At 57.7% G+C, this 24,991-nt stretch overlaps 1 protein-coding gene across 1 annotated transcript; it reads left to right on the forward strand.

Annotated features, from left to right (window-relative positions):
- The first annotated feature begins 849 nt into the window (after positions 1-849).
- DRAXIN (dorsal inhibitory axon guidance protein) lies at positions 850-21,985 on the forward strand. The gene is made up of 7 exons (XM_004596114.2): positions 850-973; positions 13,532-13,989; positions 15,187-15,377; positions 17,031-17,145; positions 17,615-17,704; positions 18,307-18,396; positions 21,847-21,985. The coding sequence occupies exons 2-7, from the start codon at positions 13,545-13,547 to the stop codon at positions 21,957-21,959; spliced, it is 1,044 nt and encodes a 347-aa protein (XP_004596171.2). The 5' UTR covers positions 850-973; positions 13,532-13,544; the 3' UTR covers positions 21,960-21,985.
- Positions 21,986-24,991: the final 3,006 nt, after the last annotated feature.

A 24,991-nucleotide genomic window follows, 5' to 3' on the forward strand; every position in this document is an offset into this window, starting at 1 on the left:
GGTGAAAGAGGCGGGCCGTGTGTGTGTGTGTGTGTGTGTGTGTGTGTGTGTGTGTGTGTGTGTTAGTGGGCTGGTTGGCTGTCTCCCTTCCCTACAGTGAAGTGGCCCGCAGGTGCACCGTCGGCGCCCAGGTGATGCTGTGGCGCTTTAAAGATCCTCTGGGCCTCCACATCGAGGGGTGACGTCTCGGGGAACCACCCCGCTCTACACACACACACACACACACACACACACTCCGCACTTCCGAGGCTGCAGAAGCCCTGCCGTTGCCCGGCCAGCCTACCCCGGCCAGGGCATTTCTTCTGTCCCGTTTGACAGCTTGGGCGGAATAATCCTTTTGGGGACTCGCGGGGCCCAGCCTAGCCAGACGCGGCCGCAGCTGAGCGCGCTGCCTCGATCTATTGTTGGGGTCCGCTAGGGACCCCCTGCCGTGGCCCTTTGTAGCTCCTTCGCGGCCAGGCCGCTCCAGATGCGCCAACCGCTGCTCGCGCCCCTCCGGTCCCACGCGCCCTGGTCCGCGTTGAGGCAGTTGTTACGCACCGGGGAGAGTGGGGCCGTCTCGCCCGCAGCCCGCACAGCCGCCGGGCTGCTCCCGCCTTTGTCTGCCTCCTTTGTCTGCCCCGCGCCCTCGCGGCGGCTGTGGCTAGGCCTCCGGGGAGAGGGCCCAGAACGCCGAGCGCAGCTGGCGAGGGCGCGCCGGCCGGGAACGCGCGGGGTCCGGCACGGCCGGGGCTGCCCCCCCAGCGGGGGGCAATGGAGCCCGCTACCCGCCGCCCCTCCTCCTGCGCCTCCTCATCCCCTCCCCACGCTCCCGCCCCTTCTTTCCCCTCCCCCTTCCCTCCAGCCCCACTCAGCCTGGGCACAGCCTACCGCCACCCGCGCACCTCAGCGCCGTCCTGGCTCAGCGCTTCGGCCCTTGGCAGCGCTCGCCCGGCGCCCCTCGGCCCTCGCCCCTTCCCCGGTGGCCGGACAGGTAAGGCTCGACCTCGGCCCGCCCCCTGCCCCGCCCTCCCGCCTCACCTGGCCGCACGTCCGGACAAAGGTGAGCTACCTGGTGCGCTCCGAGTCGGGCACACCGAGAGCTGTGGCTGGAGACGCTAATGCTTTCCCCCTTGCCCTCGGACCCGTCCGTCCGTCCGCGCCCCGTCCGTCTGCCTGCCCCCTCGGCTCCTGGCCGAGTTCCCCTGGCTTCTGGCCCCGCTCGCACTCTCCTGGGTCGCCCACTTTGCCACGCTCTGACACCCCCTCGCCGCGCCCTCGGGCTCCCCGATTCTCTCCGGTGCCCCTCGTCGGCATCCCAGCCTCTCCACTCTGGGACGTGATCTCTCTTTGTGTTCCCGTCTCTGAGCAATTTGGCAGGGATAACAGTTTGCCACCCGTTGACATACTTTTGCACCCGGGCAGAGCCGCTCTTTTGGACTGGGTGTGTTGGGGGAGCACTGAGCGGCCGTACATGCGCGCTGGTCCCGGCCCCCCGACGGCGCTGTGCTCCCTGCTCTGAGCTCCCGCTGGGTTCCTCTGGCTCTCCACCCCGTGGGTCCTGAACCGCGGACTCAGCCACCTCGAGGAGCCGAGGTTGGAGATTTGAAAACGGCCTGGGCTTCCCGCAGTGTCTTCCTTGCCCCTGCACCTCCGTCTTGCCCCAGGGATGCCCCCCTGCCCCAGCCACTCCTCCTGCACCTCCGTCTTGCCCCAGGGATGCCCCCCTGCCCCAGCCACTCCTCCGCGCTGGTCATGGGCAGCCCGCAGCAGGGTCAGGACTCTTCCAAGGGGGTCCCGCCGACAGGAGCTCTGGGGGACAAAGAATCTCTGAGCCCCAGTGGCCCCCCTCATCCAAAGGGATAACAGCGGGATCCAGCCCCAGAGAAGAGAAAAGCAAGCCGGCTGCAGGCGATGCTTGCTCACTCACCACACCGCTGGAGGAGGGGAGGGGGTGGCACAGTTCCCAGCCAGGCCGGGGATAGGAGCTGCTCAGAAAGAAATGGATTACAAATTCAAGGCTTGGAGGCACTTCCGAGGAGAAGCCCACCCTGTTCACACTGCCTGCCAAGGCCTCCCTCATCCCAACAGGCGTTCACACTCGCTCTCTCCTCCTCTCTGCTTGTCCTAAAACTGGACAAGCGTGAAAAGGGTCTCCACTTTGCAGATGAGGTCGGTTTGGCCTCGTGGGTTTTGCCAACAGCTAGCCCTTGGTCGGGAAGCGTCCATGTGTCTTCTCCCTAATTCTGGACCAGCGCCTTACTCCGGTCTCTGTCTTAGTGGCATTAACTCAGAAGCCATTTCTGTATTCTGGGTGGGAATGGGAGGGGGTTGTCTTCCTGGATCCGGGCCCCCACTGTGTGATGGCCTCATCCCCAGGCCGTCATCGACATGGTGAGAGCAGGTGACAGACTACTCTGGAGACTGGCAGTGATGCTGGCCAAGTGGCTTAATGAGGCAGCTTGGGCAGGAGGGGGCACTTCTGAGCTGGCAGGTTCTGCGTACCCTGGCCGAGTTTTTGTCTCTGCTGTGGGCAGTGCTCACAACCAGAGGGTTTCTTTGCGGAGAACCAAGAGAGCAGAGCTGAGGACCCCTCACACCCAGCCTACCCTGCACAGTCGGGCTCTAGGGCCCCAGATCTCTGTGCCCTGCCTTCTCGAGGACTGGCTTTGCTACGCCAGTTCAGTGGCTCCAGTAACCCCCAGGAAGCTAGCTCTAACCCCCGGGAAAAGGGTGGCACCTCCACTGTCCTCCTTCCCCATTCCTCGCTCAATCAGTCCCCTCTCCCCAACCCAAACCCCTCCGTGGCTCCCTGTGGCCACAAAATGAACCACAGAGAGCTCTGCCACACCAGCCCCAGGCTGCTGCATCGTGGACATCAGCTACACAGCTACTAAGCTCCTCCATCCAGCTGAGGAGCCCCCACCCCATGTGTCTGCCCATCCTTGCAGGTCAAGGTTGGACGGCTGTGCTCTCCTGCACTGCCCTGCCTCCCAGGCTCCCAAGGCTAACTCCTCACACACAGTGGGTGCTCTGTGCACACTGCCGTTAGATGGCATCCACAGCCAAGGGGAGGGAAGGCATGGGGGCAGATGCAGGCCACAGCGTCTCCCTGGCTTCTGCTGAATCCAGCAGGCTAAGCCAAAGGCAATCAACTCTGGGATGAAGGACCCTGGCTGGGGAGGTTGTGGGGAAGCGAGAGCACCTGCAGGATCTCGGTGGAAGATGAGGCGCATCCATGCAGGGCAGAGAGGAGGAGACAATTGACTCCTTGCAGCTCATCATGTAGCAGCTACTGAGACCAAAAGAGTGGCCTCCCTGGCCTCAGGCAGGTGGATGTGTGATAGTAACAGGGCCAGGATTGGCACCCCAGTCCCCGACTGCATGGGCTGGGAAGAACAGGGAAGGCTCCCAGGGACCCTAGGAGCATCTGTGGTGCATCCTGGGTGTGGACCAGGTGGGTGGGATCTGCTGCTCTTGGGTGCTCCAGCTGTCTCTGCTTCCCCTGCGGAGAGAGACTGCCATCAGAGACCACCCTTGGAGGAGTAGGGAAGTGACTGCATCCTTGCTGCTAGGAGGCTTGTCCTCCCCCCACCCCTGGTCCCAGCTTGAGGAAACTCCTCAAACCTCAACACCATGGCCTGAGGTTGTCCCTTGTTGAGCACAGCAGTGTTTGCAAGGGAGAGCTGGAGTCCAGAGCAGCCAGGATGAACTAAGTGTAGAACTCAACAGATTGTAGGTGTTCCTGCTGGGTCCCAGCACATGTTGCACATGTACACACACACATGCACACACCAGCACATCCCAGAGTCACAACCACTCCACTGAATGGCAGCACAAGTGCTCAAAGTCAAAAGTCAGACGGCTGTGGGTTTGAACCCCAACTCTCACACCTGCTGGGCCATGTGGCCTTGGCTAACTCTTTCCCAGCTTTGTCCTGCTAGTCCTCTGCAAACTGCTGGGGGAAACATCAAAGGGCTGAACTGACCACTGGCTGGGAAGCCGAGGCCCAGTGAGTGATGCCCAGATGTTTTTCTAATGTGGAATAGAAGCTCAGAGGCTCCGTGACTTGCCCATGGTCACACAGTAAATGCTAGAACCATGACCTTTGCCATCCCACCAGTTGGCATTTATAGATTAAGTGACGGGACTGACCTTCAGTGCACCAGGTGGGTGGGTGGGATTGTAGGGGCAAGGGGAGCCCTGAGGCCCCCAGCATTCCCCCTGAAGGCTTCTGAGGTGCCAGGTCTGGGTGGGGGCTCCCACGACTGCTGTTGGAAGCAGTTAAGGCAGATGGATCAGCCCCGGTGGGGCAGCCAAGCCTCATTTGCCAAGACAATGGGCCTCTCCAGGACTGTCCGGCCACCATCCATCACCCCCACAAGGACAGGGCACATGGCCACCTGTGCCCGCCCCTGCCCATGCAGACCCAACCCCCACCTCGTCCCTGGCTGCCTTGTCCTCCTCTCTTTCCCCTTCCCATGATAACAAAATGACTGCTCATTGCACTGTCTCCCACGCACCATTTTAGGGGACAGGAAGTTGAGGCTCAGAGAGGCTGAGAATTGGCCCCGGTCACACAGCTCAGTGAGGGCGCTCCCAGGGCTGAGCTGAACACTGTTGGGGTCTCTGTGTTGGATTCAGGAACAGGGCTGGACCCCATCCCTCGCTAGACCATGGTCTCTCCACTGGGATGCATCTCCCCTGTGGGTGGGAATGCCTGGGGACAGGACTGTGTCACAGTGAGCCAGAACTCTGCATTCCCCATCAGATTGGTGGGAGAAGCATCAGAACTTTCCATGCAGGTGGAGCAGGTTCCCTTTCATAGAACCCCTGTGCGGCACCCCAAGAGGCGAGTGGCCAAGTGACCATCCACGGTCTGCAGTATCCATTGCAAAGAAGCACCTGGGACTCGGCCTTCCAAGAGGCAGAGAAAAGTCCTGGGCCAGGCAGGTGGCACTGCAGGCAGGTGGCGCTACAGACAGGTGGCACTGCGGGCAGGTGCAGAGCCACAGCAGGCAAGGAGATGAACAAGGAACAGTCCCAGGCTGTCAGGGCATCCTGGCACACCGAGCAGCCACCAGGGCCACTGCCCCGACTGGCCCGCCACTGGGCTTCCCTGCACAGCCAGGCTCCTTCTCAACTGGGCAGAACCTGCCCATGTGCAGAAACTCTGGAGGTACCTGCTTCCTCATCAGCCAAGTCTCTTGACGTGTTATTAAGCCCATCTCACATCCAGGGAAACAAAGATTCACTCCAGAGCAGGGTGGGGGGAGGACCAGGACAGGAGTGAGAGGGGTAGAGCCCAACTATCTTTTTTCCTTTTTTAAAGATTTATTTATTTTTTTATTACAAAGTCAAATATACAGAGAGGAGGAGAAACAGAGAGGAAGATCTTCCGTCCGATGTTTCACTCCCCAAGTGACCGCAACCACCGGTGCTGAGCCAATCCGAAGCCCGGAACCAGGAACCTCTTCCCAGTCTCCCACTTAGGTGCAGGGTCCCAAACCTTTGTGCCGTCCTCAACTGCTTTCCCAGGCCACAAGCAGAGAGCTGGATGGGAAGTGGAGCTGCCGGCATAAGAACCGGCGCCCATATGGGATCCCTGCACGTTCAAGGCGAGGACTTTAGCCGCTAGGGCCGGAGCCCAACTATCTTACAGTATCCTCCCAAAGTGGAGGGGGGAGATCAGGTCCCCCTGGGGATGTTAAGACCCTCTTCTCAGGGGCCAGGAGCTTGGAGACCCCACCTGCTGGAGCTCCAGGTTTGTGGAATTAACAGCACAGCAGCCACACAGGGCCAAGCAAGGAAGGGCGGCTGGGTGCAGCCACTTCCACCCTCCCATTCCAGGCATTCTGGAAGTGCCCACCCTGGTGATGGGGAGAGTCAGGTGGAGCAACTCAGAATCCAAGCATTGGAACGTGAATTCATAAGACAGAAGAGGATTCCAGTCACCCATACAATCTACTCTCTGTGCTCCTGGGCCATGCTTTTGGAGCAGCAGTGTCTCTCCCTATGGTCCTAGGCTGGGAATGGTGCAACATTCCTGGGAATATTTTGGGAAATGGGCAGGGACAGAGGAACAGCACAGGAAAACTGTTGCAGTACTGAGGGAGTCAGGTAGGAGGGGAGAAGGAGACAATGGCAAGAATATAGTAACCAGATGGGTCCTTGCTCTGTGGCTACAGATGGAATTCAGGCCAACTTCATACCCAGGGTCCCAAGGGTCTACTCGGTGAGCTGCCCAAGTGTGGCCCACAGGCATAGAACACAGAAGGCTCATCACTGGCACCTGCCCCTCCTGCCCCCCGAAGGCCCAGAGGGAATTCAGCAGCTTCCTCCCTGACCGGGGCCCCTCAGGACAGGATGCCCTGGGAGATGGGTCTTGGTGGGCCACAGCTGGAGGCCCCTTCGCACACAGGTTTAGCCAGCAAAGCTAGCTGCCTTCAGGTTTCTGAGGAGCTGAGGAGGGTCGGGATGTTTCCATAGTCTTTCAGGACCCACGCTGAGCCAGTGTGGTCCAGGAGTCAGGACCCTGCTCTGTTCAGCCCCCTTCCCCCTGCACCGAACACTGCTTTCTGATAGCAGCACTCAGGGCACTCTGAAGAGACCCCGTGCTGGTCTCAGCATGCCATCCCAGCAGCAAGGCCAGTGAGGGTCTCCCAGAACGAGCTCTCACAGAGGAAGAGGGCTGGTCCAGCAGCAGGCAGCTGGACTGCTCTGTGTGTGTGTGTCTGTGTGTGTGTCTGTGTGTGTCTGTGTATGTGTCTGTGTGTGTGTATCTACCCTCTGCACATATGCCTTTCTTATAGGTGAAAAACATTTTTTCCAGTTTTCTGTTCTCTATCAATGTAGACACATCTTGAAGCCCTCCCACAGTCACATTCTCAACTTCTTCTATAGAGACTTGGTACAACTGCTGCTATGCCCCCACTTTAAAAAAAAAAAAAAAAAAAAGAAGATTTAGGGCCCGGCGGCGTGGCCTCGCGGCTAAAGTCCTTGCCTTGAACGTGCAGGGATCCCCTACGGGCGCCGGTTCTAACCCCGGCAGCTCCACTTCCCATCCAGCTCCCTGCTTGTGGCCTGGGAAAGCAGTTGAGGACGGCACAAAGGTTTGGGACCCTGCACCTGCGTGGGAGACCTGAAAGAAGCGCCTGGTTTCTGGCTTCGGATTGGCTCAGCACCAGTCGTTGCGGTCACTTGGGGAGTGAAACATCGATGGAAGATCTTCCTCTCTGTATATCTGACTTTGTAATAAAAACAAAAACAAAAAGACTTTGGGCCATTCTCAACCGCTTTGCCAGGCCACAAGCATGGACCTGGATGAGAAGTGGAGCCACCGGGATTAGAACTGGCGCCCAGGCCTGGCGGCATGGCCTAGTGGCTAAAGTCCTCGCCTTGAAAGCCCCGGGATCCCATATGGGCGAAGGTTGTAATCCCGGCAGCTCCACTTCCCATCCAGCTCCCTGCTTGTGGCCTGGGAAAGCAGTTGAGGACGGCCCAATGCATTGGGACCCTGCATCCGCGTGGGAGACCGGGAAGAGGTTCCTGGTTCCCAGCATCGGATCGGCACGCACTGGCCCGTTGCAGTCACTTGGGGAGTGAATCATCAGATGGAAGATCTTCCTCTTTGTCTTTCCTCCTCTCTGTATATCTGACTTTCCAATAAAAATAAATAAATCTTTAAAAAAACAAATAAAAAACTTATAAAATTAAGCCAAAATAAGTAAAAGTTTGAAAATACTTAAATCTAATAAGCAAGTATCATTAAAAAAAGAAAGAAAAAAATTAATCGAAACCTCCATTGGTTTTGGTGTCTCTGTGTCTAAAAAAAAACCCAAAACTTTGTGCGCATAATAAAATAGAGCAGCAATCTTTCTTGCATTTTATTCAAATAATTAAATTTATTTGTTAATTTCATTGACTAATTAAATTTGTTCTTTGCGATGTCAGAGATCTGGTGCATTGCCTATATGCCCATAACTGCTAGGGCTGGGACAGCCCGTCTCCCATGCAGGTGGCAGGGATCTAAGAACTTGAGCCACCACCTGCTGCCTCCCAGGGTGCACATCGGCAGGAAGCTGGGACTTGAACTCTGGCACTCCGGTTTAGATTCATATTTACTGATTTCTTTATTTGCAAGGCAGAAGTACAAAGTACAAAGAGAAATCTTCCACCCTCTGCTTTACATCCCAAATGACCTCAACAGTCAAGGCTGAGCCAGGCCCAAGCTAGAAGCCTGGCACTCCACCCAGGTCCAAGCCAGAAGCCTGGCACTCCACCCAGGTCCAAGCTAGAAGCCTGGCACTCCACCCAGGTCCAAGCCAGAAGCCTGGCACTCCACCCAGGTCCACAGCGCATGCAGTGAACCGTCCTCGGCTGCTTTCCCAGACACCTGAGTGGGGAGCTGATTTGGAAGTGGAGCTCTGCTGGAGCTCACACAGGATGTTGGCACTGCATATCACACTGCACCATGACCTCCAGCCCCAACCTGAGTTTCCTCACCCGGGGCTGCTGGCCCTGGCATCTGCCTCCACAGACTGTGTGCTCATTGGCCATGCCCCTGGCACACTCTCCCGTGAGCCAAAGCCTGTACCCGTGGAAAATTGGACAGAAAATGTATCTGAGAGCATCTGTCCCTTTCACCGCAGTTGTTCAAATAGTTTAAGAATTATTTTTAAAAATTTATTTATTTTTATTCTTAGATGTATAGCGATAAAGATCTTCCATCCACTGGCTCACTCCCCAAATGACTGCAAAAGCCGGTGGGTCAGGAGCCAGGAGCTTCTTCCAGGTCTGCCATAATGTAGATGTAACGGCCCGAGGACTTGAGCCATCCTGTGCTGCTCTCCCAGGTCATAAGCATGAGCTGGGCTGGAAGTGGAACAGCCAGGACATGAACCAGCGCTCATATGGGATGCTGACATCACAGATGGAGGATTAACCTGACACACCACCAGGCCAGCCCCCAAAAAAGGCGTTTTTGACAGGAGGATTAGAGCCTGATGCTCAGGGAACCCTGAAATGCGCTGACCAAATGCCGCAGCTACTCAAGCTGTTCCTTCCTGCAGGAGGAGGGACTGGGCCCGATTCTCAGAGCAGGTGATGTTTTTGGTTCCCAGTCTAATCATCTCCCTAATCTTTCGCCCACCCCCCAGTTTTCCCTGAGCCAAGATTCCTATAGGCCCTGGGCCCTCCGCCAGCACCTCCCTCGTTGGCTCCCCATTTCCTCCCTCCCCCCACCCCTCCCCCCCCACCCCGCCATTTAAGAGGGAAAGATGCTGGCCCTACAGCTGTCTTGGGAAGCCAGGTGGCCCGAATGCCACAGTTGGCTGCTAGGAGGGTGGGGATAGAGGGAGCTCCTGCCGCCGCCCCCCTTCCTCCGACTTTCAGGCTCCAAAAGCAAAGCTGTTGGAGGAGGGGATTCAGGAATCGCAGGAGGCCCAGGCTTGGTAATTACCTTCATTTGCATATGATGGGTTTCCCAGCAACCTCCCTGGGTGGGGACCGCTCTCCCCACAGGTGGCTGATGGGGCGTGAGGCAGGTCCTTCTATTCACTTTCCCTGGCTGCCAGTGCCTGGTGCAGGGACCTGGACCCTCAAGGATGAAGATGCCCCATGCAACCAGAACAGGCGACAGAGAGGAGGGCGGTGGTCGTGGGGGAAGCTCTGTCCCAGGTGCACAGAGGCCCGCAGAGCCCAGGCCCTGACAGAGGCTCGACCCCTCACTTGTGTGCTGCCTTGAAGCAGCGGCTCACCCACCACTTGCCTCAGTTTCTTGCTTTGCAAACATGAGCACCTGGCATGCCAGGCCATTGATCGGATCAAACAGGCCAGGCGGGCGCTGCGCAGCTGCTTGGGAGCAGGCGAGGGAGGCTCCTGACCGCCTTTGTCTCACTTCATTGGGTTTTTAACCAAAACTGTCCGCTCCCAGTCTGAGAAAGAAGGGCGGGGGGCTGCTCTGACACAGTTGGACGACCCCAGAGCTCAGACTCCAGTCTGGGCAGAGGCGCGCCAGCCCAGAGCGCCGAAGGCTTTGTGAACTGCCGGGGCGGTGAGAGAGGGGCACCTGCCTCCCTTGTCACCATCACCAGGATGCTGGGCGCTTTGTGACACTGGCTTACAGAGGGACGCGGAATGGAGCCTGCATCACCAGGGATCCTTGGCACAACTTTTGTAGCAGCCCATGTTTCCTAGGTGGCTCCCTGCCAGGCTAGCACAGCGTTGCCAGGCTGTGCCAAGATCCCTATGCCAATCCCATGGACTTGCAGAGAGGAGCCCATGGAGTTCCCCCCCCCCATCTCTCTGTCTCTTTCTCTCTCTTACACACACACACACATCCTGGGAATTTCTTTATGATCTTTTGCTCATTATTATTTTTTTTTATTCATTGATTACATTGTATTATGTGATACAGTTTCGTTGGAACTGGGAATCACCCCACCCCTCCCTCTGTTGCTCATTATAAACCTGACTGTGCTCTGCCCACTCCTGTTCCGATCCATGAGCAGCACGGCTGTTATTTGTAGGGTCCTGTAGGAGGGACAGGCTCTGAGGCAGAGCCCATCAGAAAGCTGACAGTCCCAGCGCTGAAAAGCCACCAGGGAGCACTGAGGGAGGGACATACTGAAATGGCCCTTAAAGGAGACTTCCTGGAGGCGGATTGGCAGGGTTGGGGCAGAGCAAGGGAAAGGCAGAGGGGACAGGTGGTTCCATCCTGGGTGCAGAGAAACAAGAAAGGAGAGGGATAGGCAGGGAATGGCAGAAGTTGGGGCTCCCTTATCCAAGGTCCTGGGCATCCGAGGGAGGAGTGTGTGTTGGGGCAGGAGGGCACCTGTGAGCCATAGACAGTTCCAAGGCACTGGGAGTCATGGTCAGAGCAGCACCTGGGTGGGGGCCTGGGGGAGGACGGCAGCCATCTTCCATGGGGGCATTGGCACCGGGCATGGGAATCCTCCTTTTCTGTCCCAGCCTGGCATGTGAGTGGTCCATGGGGTGCATAGGGTGGGAGAGGACAAAGGTGGCACCGAGGTCTGGGTTCCACAGAGCAGTTAGTCAATCCTCATTCACAGAGGGATTTGTCTGTTGGGATGGGGCGGTCATGGCAGGGTGTTGAGTGGGCAGGGCTTCGTCTCCTGCTCTGCCTCCCTGCCCGCTTACCAACGTCTCCTTGACACCCCAACTGTACAGTTCCTCCTTATAAGCTTTCCTGCTCTTCTGCAGCTGCCCCAACTTGAACTTTCTTGGGAAAGCTGCTTAAGCCCACAGGCACAAAGCATACCCAACTCCCAGCCGCTCAAATCACAGCCTGCCTCGCCAGTGCGCACACGTACGTGTGTGTGTGCACACACCGAGCCCTGCTCCTTCTTCCATGCCCTGGCTGGGAGCTGGGCTTGGGCTCTGCTCACCGCACAGGGACTTTCTCTCCACCTAAGACCGCCCCTACGTGGAACGGCCTAGGACACGCGCGGCCAGTCCCTCATATCCCTCTTGGTTGAAGGCATCAAGCAGCCAAGGGGACAACAAGCTGCCCACACGTGCACCGCCTCGCCTACTCTGCTGCCCGTGTCCCTTGCCTCACTTCTCTGCCTGTGGGACCAGGGAGGTGGCTCCATTCCAGGTTAAGGCCCCCAAGGCTCCCTGTCCTGGGGTCGTCCTCCAGGCCCGGCCCTGGCTCTTGGTGTCCCTGCAGAGCAGAAGCGTCAGGATGGGTCTTGGAGCCGGGCCCCATCCTGCGGTGACTCTGTGCCTTTGCAGTCTTGAGGGAAGGGAAGGCGCAGGCTGTCTCGGTGCAGAGCAGTGCTGAACTGACAGGCCTTTCAAGTGGGCTCACCTGCTCCCAGGGGGCTGCTGGGATTCCAGAGCACAGGCCTGGGAGAGTGGGGGGGACCCTCATTAGGGGAAAGCTGGGGGTGAGGCCGAGGGCCCGGCTGTCAGGTGAGGACTCCACAGACAGAGGCACATGGATGTGTGACAGACAGGCAATGGTGTCACCTGTCACCACAAGTCCAGCCCAGCATGCCACGTGTCTCCCCAGGCACAGACAGGGCCTTCGGGCAAGCCCTATGATGGGGGACAGTGACAGGACCCGTCCTCCTGGCCCAGGAAGAGCAGGGCTGTAGGCAGTGGAGTCTGGGGAGAGTGGGAGGAGGGGCATAGTGGGAGGCCGTCGTTGGCAGGGGGTTGGAAGAGCCCCTTGGGATGCCTGCTCGCACACTGGAGTGCCTGCATAGAATGCCGCCTCAGCTCTCTGCTAACACACACCTTGGGAGGCAGCGGATGATGGCTGTAGTACTTGGGCTGTTGTCACCCACGCAGGAGACCTGGGTGGAGTTCCAGGCTCTAGGCTGTGGCCTGACACGTGCGATTGTGGGCCTATGAGATGTGAGCTGCTGGCGGATGGGCCCCCTTTATGTCTCTGCTGGGATGAGAAGAGGATGGTCCCTGCTCCCCCCAGGGAGCCTGGTTAGGGCTCTGAGATGGATACAGGGCCTCCTCCGCTCACCTCCTGCTGCTCCCTGGAGTTGGCTTAGGGCCAGCAGGGGGGTGTGCTGGAAGGCAAGATGCCCGGCTGGCTGTGGGGCGGCTGCTGTCCTCCTCAGCCCTGGGCAATTACATGGCCACAAATCACAAAGAAACAGTGGTGTAAGCACCTTTGCGAGCCTAATGGGATACTCAGGAGGCCTGGGGGAGGTCATACGAATTCAATCAGCCTGGCTAACCTGGTGCTGTCCGCCTGTGCTGATGCAGCAGTTGGTGCAAGGAGGGGCTGGGGGGCCCCAAACGCACAGATCCCCCATTGGCCCCACAGCTGCTTCTCCCTCGCCACCACCCCAGGGCCTGCTTCCTCCTCCCCTGGTGGAGGGAGGATCCTGGCCACCCCCCCTCCCGCAGGCTCACAGCAGCCTGCAGTGAGGGTCCACGCTGCAGAACTACCAGCACAGCACTGTCTGCCCTAGCAGGGGTCCTGGCAGAGCCTGTGGGGGAGGAACGGGGGAGGCAATGCCGGCTGTTCACAGACACTGGGGTGTCTGTGAGCCCTAATTGCACCAGGCAGCTGCCTTTGTGGTATGCAGGTAAGTCTGCGTGGGTGCGTCTCCAAGCCAGCCCGTAGCCTACCGGCTGCCCAGGGCACCGACTCTGGGCATGCCACTGTGTCTGTTTGAACCTGGGCTTCCGGTCAAGTCTTGGGACCACATGTGATTTCTGAGTCTGGGAAGGGGAAACGCAGCCATGTACCAGGAGACTTGGTATGGGGCAGAGTGGGGAATTCTGGGTCACGAGGACTAAACCCTGGGCTGGAAGCTGGGGGCTTCTGGGCATTGCAGGATGCAGACAGGACCCCTGGTCTCTACCCCAGGGATGCCGGAAGCACTCCTGCCCCCAGCCTTGACCATCAAGGACCTCTCCTGGCACTGCGAAATGTTCCTGGGTGGCAAAGCCAATTGCTGAGCAGAAAAAACAAAACCAGGGAGCTATGATGATGTGGGGGAGGGGTGGCAGTGGAAGGAGAAGGGGCTGATGCACTGACCTCCTGCCCCGCTTCCTGCAGGAAGAAGCCCACCATGCCTGCCTCCCCCATGATGCTCCTGAGCCTCCTGACCCTCCTGCAGCTGAGCCTGGCCAGCTCCCTGGCACCTGGAACCCTCACTCGGTACCTCCCCGAGAATCACATCGAGCTCCCAGAGCTCCCAGGCCCTGCCCTGTGGGAGCCTCAAGCCGGCCACCTTCGGCGGAGGGGTCCAGGCAAGAAAGAGCGGGGCCCTGGCATGCCAGGCCAGGCCCAGGATGGGGCTGTGGTCACTGCCAACAGGCAGGACTCAGGGCTGCCAGGAGCTGGGCAGCCGCTGCCTGAACAGAGTCCTGCAGGCCTGATGCGGGACAAGCACCTGCTCCTGGACCTGGCATTGCCCTATGCCAAGAAGGAGAACCGCTCTCCAGGGTGGGAGAGGGCGAAGAAACGTGGCCGGGAACACAAGCGGCGCAGGGACCGGCTGAGACAGCACAGAGGTAGCCCCTCGGCTGGCGGGAGGGGTCCTGCCAGCAAGACAGGCTGGGTCTCCCAGGAGGCTGGGAGGAAGGGGTCAGGGCTGTGCTCCCTGAGAGGGGTGTGGCTAGAGGAGGAGGCTGGGGCGGAGCTGGTGAGGAGCAGTTGGTGGGACACTAGATCTGTCAGCAAACTCCCTTCTGACTCAGGAAGTTCCACCTGCTATCTGACCTAGATCTAGCCTCCTGTCACTCCCCAGGAGGGATGGCACAGTTCGATGCCTCCCAACTACACCCCTTAATCATCTCAATTCCTTGTCTGATCCCGGCCTCAGCACCTCACAGTCATGTGGCCCTGCGCAAGTAACCTTTTTGTGCTTGGCTTTGGTTAACCCCTCTGCAACATGAGGGCGCTGTAAAGTCGGGGTGCTGGAAGGTTGGAGTGCTGAGTGTTTAGCAGGTAGGGGTGAATCCAGCTCCCTGGAAATGCTGAATGGAGGCACCAACCTCTACCCCAAGGGACCTCAGGAGGGATGTCACAGTCCCCCCTCAACCCTGGGTCCCCTGGAGCTGCCCAGCCAGCCCCTCCTGTGGCCCATTCAGTCTCCAGGCAGCACCTCCCCAGTCTCACCTGGCCCACAAAAGAGCTTTTGTCTCTCCCTGGGACAATACTGCCTCTAGGGACAGACCAGCGCCACTGATGAATGGAAGCAAGGCAGCAGGGTTTCCCTTGGGAGAGGGGCACAGGGGTTCAGCCCCCTTCCCCTGCAGAGAGTTGGGCTTGCTTCCCTGCCAGACTGAGACACCTCACAAGGAGAGATGCCAGCTTCCACCTTCAGTCTGTCACCCCTGGAGGCCAAGGCTGGAAGGACAAGCCAGCCATCATGTCTGGGATGGGGACTTGGTCCCTCCTCAGCCTAGTACCCCCAGTCTCTGCTATACTTTGTCTCTGGCTGTAGCCACCCTACTGATCTTGAACTTGGCCAGAATGCTGCTCTATAGGGAGAATGCTCAGGCCGGCTCCCCTGCAAAGGTAGCCAAGATTTTTGCCTGAGGTTCCTGTTGCCATCTCCTACGCCCCAGGGGACAGGTGCAGAATGTTGGCTTGTCACAGGGTCCCTGCTGTCCTGGCGTTGGCATTGAGGAAGGTGGGAAGGAGAGGGTAGGCAGGTAGAGCCCTAGGGCCTCTTTCCCACGCTCCGCCCCCCACCCATGTCTCAGGTCGAGCCTTGGTCCGAGGTCCCAGCTCCCTCATGAAGAAGGCCGAACCCTCCAATGACCAGACCCTGGATGCCATCATGGAGGACTCCTCCACCAGCCTGGCACCCACCATGTTCTTCCTGGCCACCCTGGAGGCAGCATCTGCTACGGAAGAGTCTCTCATCCTGCCCACCCCCTCCCTGCTGCCCCAGGTAAGGGACCCCCAAGCAGCTTCAGAGGGGGAAGGGGTCCTCGTTACCTGCCATGCAGGCTCCCCCTCCTGTGCCTAGGGAGGCAGGGGCACAGCCGCAGGAGGGAATTGACAGAGGCCACCGGCCTGGGCGGCTGTCTGTCAGGTGTCCTGCTGCCTGTGTAGCCAGCGCCGGCCCCGGTAGGCGCGCCCTCCCAGCCCAGGAATCATTGTCCAGCACAAAGTGGCCCTGGAGGTCCACTATAGGGACAGCCGAGGAGGCGGGTGCCAGCTTGGCAAGCTGCTCTGTGTGCAGGGCATGGCACTCTTCGGGGAGAATTGTACACATACAGAGAGAGAACATTGGTGATTTTTACCAATATTTATTTAAGGCAGAGTTGGAGAGAGGAAGGGAAAGAGAGAGAAAGCAAGCTTTGATGTACTGCTTCGCTCCCCGGTGGCTGCAGGAGCCAGGAACCAGGCAGGAGCCAGGAGCCAGGAGCTCCTTCTGAGTCTCCCATATGGGTGGCAAGGGCACAAGCAATGGGGACCTCTTTCACTGCTGTCCCAAGTGCATTAGCAGGGAGCCTGATAGGGAGTGGGAGCAGCCAGGACTTGAACCAACACTGCTGTGTGACGCCGCTCACAAGGCATGGCTTTATCCGCTATGCCACAGCACCTGCCACATCCTAGCCGTTAGACCTATGCTCCCATGGCCCAGAATGATGAGCATTCGTTAACACTGTCCGCTTGCTCCAGGTCTTTTCAGAGATACGGAGGATAAACACTGGAGCAGGCAGATGTGGCACAACACAGCCTACCGACTGCCTCGTTCCTGTACCTTGTTGTGACTTCAACAATTTAAACAAGAAAAAACAATCATGTAAAAGGATCAGTAAGAAATATTAGCCATGGGCCTGGCATGGTGGCCTCGCTGCTAAAGTCCTTGCCTTGAACATGCCAGGATCCCATATGGGGGCCAGTTCTAATCTCGGCAGCTCCACTTCCCATCCAGCTCCCTGCTTGTGGCCTGGGAAAGTAGTTGAGGATGGCCCAAAGGTTTGGGACCCTGCACCTGCGTGGGAGTCCTGGAAGAGGTTCCAGGTACCTGGCTTCAGATCGGCGCAGCACCGGCCATTGCGGTCACTTGGGGAGTGAATCATTGGATGGAAGATCTTCCTCTCTATCCCTTCACCTCTCTGTATATCTGACTTTGTAATAAAATAAATAAATCTTTTAAAAAAGATAAGAAATACTAGCCATAAAACTTTCTAGGCCTCTTTGAGTCTTGCGCCCCCTTGAGGTTGTGATGAAAACTTTGCATCTGTTCACCCATACCCCTTCCCCAGTGAGCACTGACTGACTGGCATGGCTGTAGTGGCTTTGTGGAGAGTCAGGGAGGGGGGAAAAGAAGGGACAGAGCTACTTCCCCTCCTCCTCCTCGAGGGTGGAGTGGTCTGCTGGACAGCTGCCATCTCCCAGGGACCCCTAGTCCCCCAGGGGGCCTCATGGGGAACTCACCTACTGTGTCCGCATTGGGGACAGCCCCTTCCAAGTGACCCCACAGAGGACTGAGGCCACGGGGGTGCACTCTAAGGAGCCCCTCCATCACCCTCTACCCTGGAGACCCCCCCTTCCTGCTGCTGTCAATTCCCACCTCTCTCCCCTGCCTCAGCAGGCACAGCCCCGGCCGGATGGGGAGGTGATGCCCACACTGGACATGGCCTTGTTCGACTGGACTGATTATGAGGACTTAAAACCTGAAGTGTGGCCCTCTGCAGAGAAGAAAGGTACCCCCCCCCGGCCACCTGTGCCAGTGGTCCCCTCCCAGCCTTTGTCACCCCCTGCTGGGACAGGAGGTGGCCCAGTGAGCCCAGTCTAACCCTCAGGTCTCCCAAGTCAGGGCGGGGAGGCACGAGTCTGAGCTGGAATTGATGCTGGGACCAGAAAATGGAGTCAGGTGCACTGACACGCCCAGTGCGTCCAGAGGTCAACCACGACCCTGGGGAGGGAGGGACGGAGCCACCTGTCAGGACTGTGCTATTATGATCCCATTGTAGAGAAAACTGAGGCAGGAGAAGCTCTGCGTCTGGCCCAAGCTGCGCTGTGGGGCCGAGGGCCTGGCCTTAGTCTCTTGGCTCAGCTGAGGCAGGAGGAGCTCTGCGTCTGGCCCCAGCTGCGCTGTGGGGCCGAGGGCCTGGCCTTAGTCTCTTGGCTCAGCTGGCCCCAGCTGCCGACGTCATAGCTTCTCATCCCCAGAGAAGCACTGGAGCTCACCGTCCAGCGACGGCAACCAGACTTCGCCTGCCGATGAGGAATCATGCAGCCATCACCAGGACTGCTTGCCAGGTAGTACCCAGCAGCCCCTGATGCTGGGAGGGGTGCTGGGAGGGGTGGGGACCCCCAGGCAGGTGAGCACGGTCTGTTGAGCCATGGCTGCCATGTTCCTGGGAGTTGTCGGCCTGCGTTAATTATATCACATCATAGCTGAGGGCTCTCAAGAAAGAGGTTTGTTCGTGGTCAGCCTTGGTTCTCAGACTCAGCTTCCCAGCCCCAGAGAGATGAGGTGTCTTGTCCCAGGTCACATAGCAGGAAAGCGGCTCAAACCTGGGTCCCCTTGGCTCCACGGCACTTTGAACCTCTTCTCCCAGCACCTGGCAGGACTGCGCTCTGACTTGTCCCATCATGGCACTGCCACGCCTCCAGGCACTGCCAGGCCTCCACTGCTCAGCAGCTGTCCCCAGAGAGACAGGCTAAGAACAAGGAGCCTGGGCCAAGACATCCCTCAGCTGTTCCAGTGGGGCAGCCAGGCAGAGCAGATGGTCCCACCCTGCCTGGGGTCTGGCCTGCCACAGCGATGATGGATCACCTGTTGGGGTGGAGGCATGGGGGCGGTGGAGTGGGGTGGCTCAGCTGGGCTGACCCTACTCTCTTGCTTGCTGTGTGGGAAGGGTCCTGCTGCGACTTACGGGAGCGAGTCTGCACACCCCACAACCGTGGCCTCAACAACAAATGCTTTGATGACTGCATGTGTGTGGAAGGTGCGTGTGGGTTCCGGGATGGAGGAAAGAGGACACAGGGTGGTGGTGGGGAGGAGAGCGTGAGCAGGGGGCGTTCCCTGGGCTTGGAGGACCATAGAGCTTGATTTCCTAGCATGGGGCGGGGTGGGAGGAGGGCCCTGTGGGGGATTGAGATGGCGGGGAATCCCTGGGGAGTTGAGGACAGCTTAGCTCCAAGCCTCCCCAATCTGTGAACTCATTTAGTCTGGGCTCTTGGCATCGCTTCTCAGATTTGCTTTTCTCACCTCTCGACACACAAGCTGGCGTCATCTCCCCCGATCTGGAGGGAAAAGAAACTGTGAGCCAGGAGCCAACCCAAGAAGGCTGTGCTGTCACACCAGAAATCTAGCCCAGGGCAGGAGTCTCTGTACCCCAGATGGGGTGGGGCAGGGGAGCCAGTGGGCATGAGGTTCCCGACTCTACCCAGGCTTGGAGACACCTGATGCCTCCTCCCACTCCTCCCAGCTGCCGCCTCACCCAAGCACGCCAGGTTTTGTGCCGAGCATCCTCGTATCAGACCCCTCCTGGACGAGTACCCTTAGGACCTCCACTTTACAGATCAACCTACTGAGGTCCAGGAATCTCAAAGCAACCTGCCCAAACCCACACAGCTAGAAAAGTGGGCAATTCCCAATGCGTCCTGAAAGATGTGGAGGCGATGCTAGCACCTGCTAGTATCCAAGATCCCTTCCCCCCACCCCTGGCCTCAGCCATTGCTGACTCACAACCCCTCATCAAATCCCACCTCCACATCCGGTGCCATCCTGAAGCAGCTCCTGGAAGCTACAGATACGTTATCTGTGGACATTTTAGTGTATGTCTCTAGAATCATTTCTTTTGAATATGTGTATGCTTGAAAGAATGACAGAGGGAGGAGGAAGCAGAGAGAAAGAGAGAAGAGAAAGGAATGTTCCATCCACTGTTTTATTCTATAAATGGCCTCAATGGCCAGGGCTGGGCCAGGCTGAAGCCAGAAGCCAGGAGCTTCATCCGGGCCTCCTGCATGGGTGGCAGAAGGCTCCAATGGATGCCCATATGGGAGCCAGTGTCACAGGTGGAGGCTTAGCTCACTGTGCCACCATGCTGGCTGCTGGAAGCACACATGTTGCTGCTGCTGCTGTTGTGTTTTTCTTTTAAACGTTTATTTATTTTCATTAAAAAGGTGGATTTACAGAGAGTGGGAGAGTCACACAGAAAGATTTTATATCCGCTGATTCACTCCCCAAGTGGCTGCAACGTTTGGAGCTGAGCCAATCCGAAGCCAGGAGCTTCATCTGGGTCTCCGACGTGGGTGCAGGATCCCAAGGCTTTGGGCCGTCCTCTACTGCTTTCCAAGGCCACAAGCAGGGAGCTGGATGGGAAGTGGGGCCGCTGGGACACAAACCAGCACTGGTATGGGATCCTGGCACGAGCAGGGTGACGATTTAACCACTAGGCTATTGCACTGGACCCTGGAAGCACACTTGTTTGAAGCCGGTGTTGTGGCACAATGGACACCTGTGATGTCCTTATCCCACATGAATGTCAGTTCAAGTCCCAGCTGCTCCACTTCTGGTCCTGCACCCTGCTAATGCACCTGGGAAAGCAGCAGAGGACGGCCCGGTGCTTGGGCCCTTCAGGATGAAGCCCCTGGCTGCTGTCTGGCCCAGCTCCAGCTGTTGAAGCCGTTTGAGGAGGAAATCAGTGGATGGAAGATCTGTCTGTCTGTCCCTCTCTCTAACTTTGCCTTTAAAACAAATCAATACATTTCTAAAACAAACAAGCAAAAGCAGAACAAATCCCACACTGGAGCAATAATGACTTCATCCCATCCAATGTCCAACCAGCGTTCATGTCTCCCGCATGGGAGAGCCCAGTAGCCAGCCCCTCTCTGAACTTGACCTGCATGTCCTCGTTGGGTGACATTTCGCTTGAAAACGATCTGCTGTGAAAGCACCAAAGCCATTTAGCTCTGGTTATCCATTCATCAAGGGGGGGAAGAAACCCTGAGTGCCTGTGAGGTGCGGGCACCGAGCTGAACCCTGGCTGAAAAGACTCAGCCAGTTCTGCACCTCCACATTCCGTTCCCGGGAGCTGAGTGGGCAGAACGCAGAGAGAGATAAGCTGTCTGTGGAAAGTAGTAAGGGTTGTAAGAAAATAACTCAGGCTGATAAGATCATGAGGGCTGGAGTGGGTTCAGAAGGCAAGGATGAAACGGATACTGGAGCCAGCTGCCTGCACGTGCTGTGGTGTGTGTGTGTGGGCAGGGGGTGAAGGGCTCCTGGCAGGAGGTGGGTTAGAAAGGCAGAGGTTTCAGAGACATAAGCCTGGCATGGGCACATATCGACCTACAGGGGAGGTAAAGAAGCTTCCAGAAACACTACACATGATCTTGTTGACCTTTGTTGGTTTTTTCCTTGGCCATGGGGAGTCACTGGCAGATGCCAGCAGAGCAGTGACGTGGTCTGACACTTACCCGCAGCTGTAGGACCAGCTGGGAAGTGAACCAGGAAGTCAGCAGCTGGGGTCGGGAACACCAAGGAGCAGTTCCCTGTGTGCAGGGTTAGGGTCCCCACTTCACAGAGCAGGTACTGAGGTCTAGAGCGATCACACACTCCAAGGCTGGCCAGCAGCACGGGGGCAGAACCACAGGCCAGCTGAACCCCTGTGAGCTGACATGGGAGGCCTAGGGAGAGTTCCTCTGCCCAGCCCTCCTTCCCGCTCCCTTGGACCCAGGGGCACAGGGCACACGGTGCTTTCAGGTGGCTGGACAAGAAGCCTGGGCCCAAGGCCGGTCTGCCACATCCTCTGCATGTCCTGGCCCCATCAGCATGTGGAGTCCTCTCACCCCAGCTCACCCCAGAGGGAGGTAGAGGCACAGGCACAGCGGGGTGCCCGGGGAGGCTCTTAGGGTGCCCCCAGAGGGGCTATCATCAACACGCCCCACCAGAGGGTGGAGGAGGACAGAACCAAGAACCCCTTGGGAAACCAGAAGCTCTGAGTAATTCCAAAATGTGGAACATAGGGCCCAGGGCAGGGATCCAGCCTGGGTTCTGAAAGTTTCTCCAAGAGCCTCTACTCACAAGGCTTAAACTGCAGAGTTTGCTTTCAGGGCAGTTCTTGATGTGCACCGGTAGCTCGGAGTCTCCAGTTCTCCCTGGCCTCCTGTCTGCTGGGGCAGTGTGGGCGCCTGCTGAGCATCTGCCAATTGCAGGCGCTCTAACTGGAGGATTCCCTCCAGGCTGCTGCAACAAAGGCCTGGCCTGTGTCCACGGCTGCGCTGCGGGGCGAGTGTCTTCACAGTCCTAAGTGTCCCCACTTATGTCCCCCCCCTACAATCTCCCGTGTTAAACTCATTGAGGCTTCCAGGACTGTAAAGGAGGTGAGTGGAGCAAAGAGGGAAGAGGGCGACTGGCCCTTCCTGCCCCGACCCCCTTGCTTTTCTTTGCCCAGGGCTGCGCTGCTATGCCAAATTCCACCGGAACCGCAGAGTCACGCGGAGGAAGGGACGCTGCGTGGAGCCGGAGACCGCCAACAGCGACCAGGGATCCTTCATCAACGTCTAGCGTCCCCCGTAGGCGCCTCCCCGGCCCGCAGGGACTGAGCCCGCAAGTTTGGAGAAACCGGGCGATTTGTGTGTGACTTCGCAAGGAGAGAGCAAACCGGGGACCAGAGCCTTGGGCTGCAGGCCGGGACTCAGGAGCTGCGCACTTGCACCCGCTGACAGCACCTGCGTCTCTCGGGATGGCCTTGTCGACAGTGCCCTCTGCTGCCCGATAGCAGCACTGCAACAGCTTCCTGTGAGTGCCGAGGCATCCCAGGGTGAAAGATGAACCTGGAACAGCTGAGGCCGAATTTCTCACGCAAAATGACCATGACCTTTCCCAGCAGGCCATTCCACAGATGTGCACGCTGGGGTCTGTGACACGTTCTGGCCCTAGATCAGTGCCCCTGGATTTGGTGGAAAAACAGATTCCAGTTCAGTAGGCGGCAGGACAAGGATGTAAAGCCCCAAGGGGCCCGTCCAGGCCAAGAATCTGACCCAGGTTCCCCACGGCTCTCAGCCTGGTGGCTCCCTTCCCTGTGAGCTTGTCTCTACACCTCCCTGGGCACGGGTGGGTCCTCTTTAAAAACGAAAGGAAATGTACGTTAAGCATGTGCTTGTCTGTATGCATCCGGAATGATTTAGGCACATGGGTTCTGATTTACTGAGTATTTGTGGGAAACAAGGATTTTTTTGTTTGTTTTGTAAAAAAGACTTCATTGTTATTTGTTTGAAAGGGAGGAAAAAAGGAAACGAGAGAGAGATCTTCCATCCACTGGTTCACTAGCAAATGGCTACAACAAGCTGGGACCAGACCAGGCAAAGGCCAAAAACTCGGACCTCTATCCTGGGCTCTCCATTGGGTGGCACATCCCAAGCCCTTGGAGCCATCCTCCACTGCCTTTCCAGGTGCACTAGCAGGGAGCTGGGTTGGAAGCGGAGTAGCTGGGGCTTGAACCAGCGCTCAGATGGGATGCCAGGGTCTCAAACAGCTGTTTGCTCTGCACCACAGTGGTCCAGTAACATTGCTTTTTTTTAAAGATTTATTTATTTGTATTGGAAAGGCATATTTACAGAGAGAAGGAGAGAGAAAAATCTGTTGCTTTACTTCCCAAGTGGTCACAACGACCAGAGCTGAAGCTGATTCAAAGCCAGGAGCCAAGAGTTTCTTCTGGGTCTCCCACATGAGTGCAGGGTCCCAAGGCTTTGAGCCATCCTCGACTGCCTTCCCAGGGCACACGCAGGGAGCTGGAAGGGAAATGGAGCAGACTGGACATGAACTGGTGTCTATATGGGATTCTTAAAGTTGCAAAGCAAGGCTACCGTGCCAGGCCCAGTAATATTCTTTATGCAAAGAGACTTAATAAGGTTCATGTACAAGTTCAGAACTAAGGAGCAGACCTGTATTGGCCCACCTAAACATTTGTCCCAGCGGTTCTGGCCTGAGCGGCCACCTCAAAGGACTCTTTAAGCTCTCCCCACCCCAGCTGGCATCTCATTGTGGATCAGCCCTGCTGTCCAGGGCACACCGGGTTGCCAGTGACAAAAGCCTCTCTCCCCACCCCCCTACCCCACCCCACAGATTCCTGACTGGTCTCAACTGTGCCCTTTGGATGCTAGAGCTGTTTACTACCCTGAGAAAATCAGGCAGGGGCAGGGGTCAGGCACCAAGGGAAACAGGTAGATGGGGAGGAAACGAAATACGTTGATTGTGCCTGGGAATCGGGTGGAGCCCAGGGCAGGGCCGCTGAAAGAGATCAAAGCCAGGGGCTGGAAAGCTGAGCCGCCCGCAGTTCTGTGCCCGTGGCCGATCAAGCCCCGTGCTGTGTGGGCTCACAGGGGAGTGGCTGATGGGGCCCATGCTCCTGGGTGGCTGTGGGCAGAGAACACAGTAGACTCCAGCAAGGGAAAGCCCAGGTCAGGATCCAGCTGGAGAGTCACAGAGCCAGCCCTGGCAGCCAGACCAGGTGCACAGTTAGAAACTCCGCTGTGCTTGCTACCCTGAGTACGTCTGTCCTGTCATTGCTAAAGGGAAACGGGGTGGTGGAGCCCTGTTAGTTCCTGAGTTAGGGATCCCAGTGTCCCCGCTTTGAAGATCTATTTCTCTGAAAGGCAGAGTGACGGTATTTTCCATTCACTGGTTCACTCCCCGAATGCCCACAACAGCTGGGGTTGGGCCAGCCCGAAGCCAGGAGCTCCGTCTGGGTCTCCCCCAACAGGGGAAGCAAGCCAAGCACTCGGGCCATCGTGCCTTCCAAGGTACAACAGCAGGGAGCTGGATCGGAAGCGGAGCAGCCGCGTCTCACGCCTGTGCTGACACAGGGTGTGGGCAGCCCGAGCAGCAGCTTTGCCTGTTGTGCTGCAGTGCCCACCTCCCATCCCCACCAAGTGTTTAATCAACCCCGTGGTTCAGGCTTTGAAAGCTGTGGACACACCCCTGCGTGTCATGTGATCTCCCTGTGTCAGGAACTGTTCAATGCTTTCTTTAGATTTTGAAGGAAGTACTTTAAGGGCCATAGACACCACAAGAGAGACAGGAGCTGTTACAGACCTCATGTCCCCTGGTTCACTCCGCCAAGTATCTACCACAGCTCGGACCAGGCAAGAGCCAAGAACTCACCCCAGGTCTGCCATGGGCGTGGGAGGGATCCACACACTAGAACCCCCAACTGCTTTTTTCTAATTTTATTTTTGTGGATGTTTACAGAGTTTATTAGAGTGAGAGGGGTCGAAGATTAGGGCAAAGTGGGTGAAACCATTGTTTCCACATTTTCTTTTTTCTTCTTTCTGTATCCGGGGGAAGAGATAAGGGGAGATGCTGCACCCGGAATCCCAACGCCTCAGCACCCAGGGATGGGGAAAGGCCACCCGATGTCATCCCAGGGTCCCTGATGTTCTGCTCAAGTGGTTTCAGTAGTTTGGAAATGCTATCAGTCTCGCCAATCCAGGATTAGGAAATCCTTCCAAGGGCCATTGGCTGACACATGCACCTTAGAATCTCTGTTCACCCACATATTTGCTGCCAACGCTTGGCTGGGGCATTTGACCAATTTG

Source organism: Ochotona princeps, chromosome 2 (assembly GCF_030435755.1).
Source record: "Ochotona princeps isolate mOchPri1 chromosome 2, mOchPri1.hap1, whole genome shotgun sequence".
Classification (NCBI taxonomy): Eukaryota; Metazoa; Chordata; class Mammalia; order Lagomorpha; family Ochotonidae; genus Ochotona; species Ochotona princeps.

Excerpts from the sequence above, each read along its gene's own strand:
- DRAXIN (XM_004596114.2), top strand. The coding sequence starts at position 13,545 with ATGCCTGCCTCCCCCATGATGCTCCTGAGCCTCCTGACCCTCCTGCAG. Across the intron at positions 17,705-18,306 it reads TCACCAGGACTGCTTGCCAG|GGTCCTGCTGCGACTTACGG; the intron begins GTAGTACCCAGC and ends CTGTGTGGGAAG. Across the intron at positions 18,397-21,846 it reads TGACTGCATGTGTGTGGAAG|GGCTGCGCTGCTATGCCAAA; the intron begins GTGCGTGTGGGT and ends TTCTTTGCCCAG.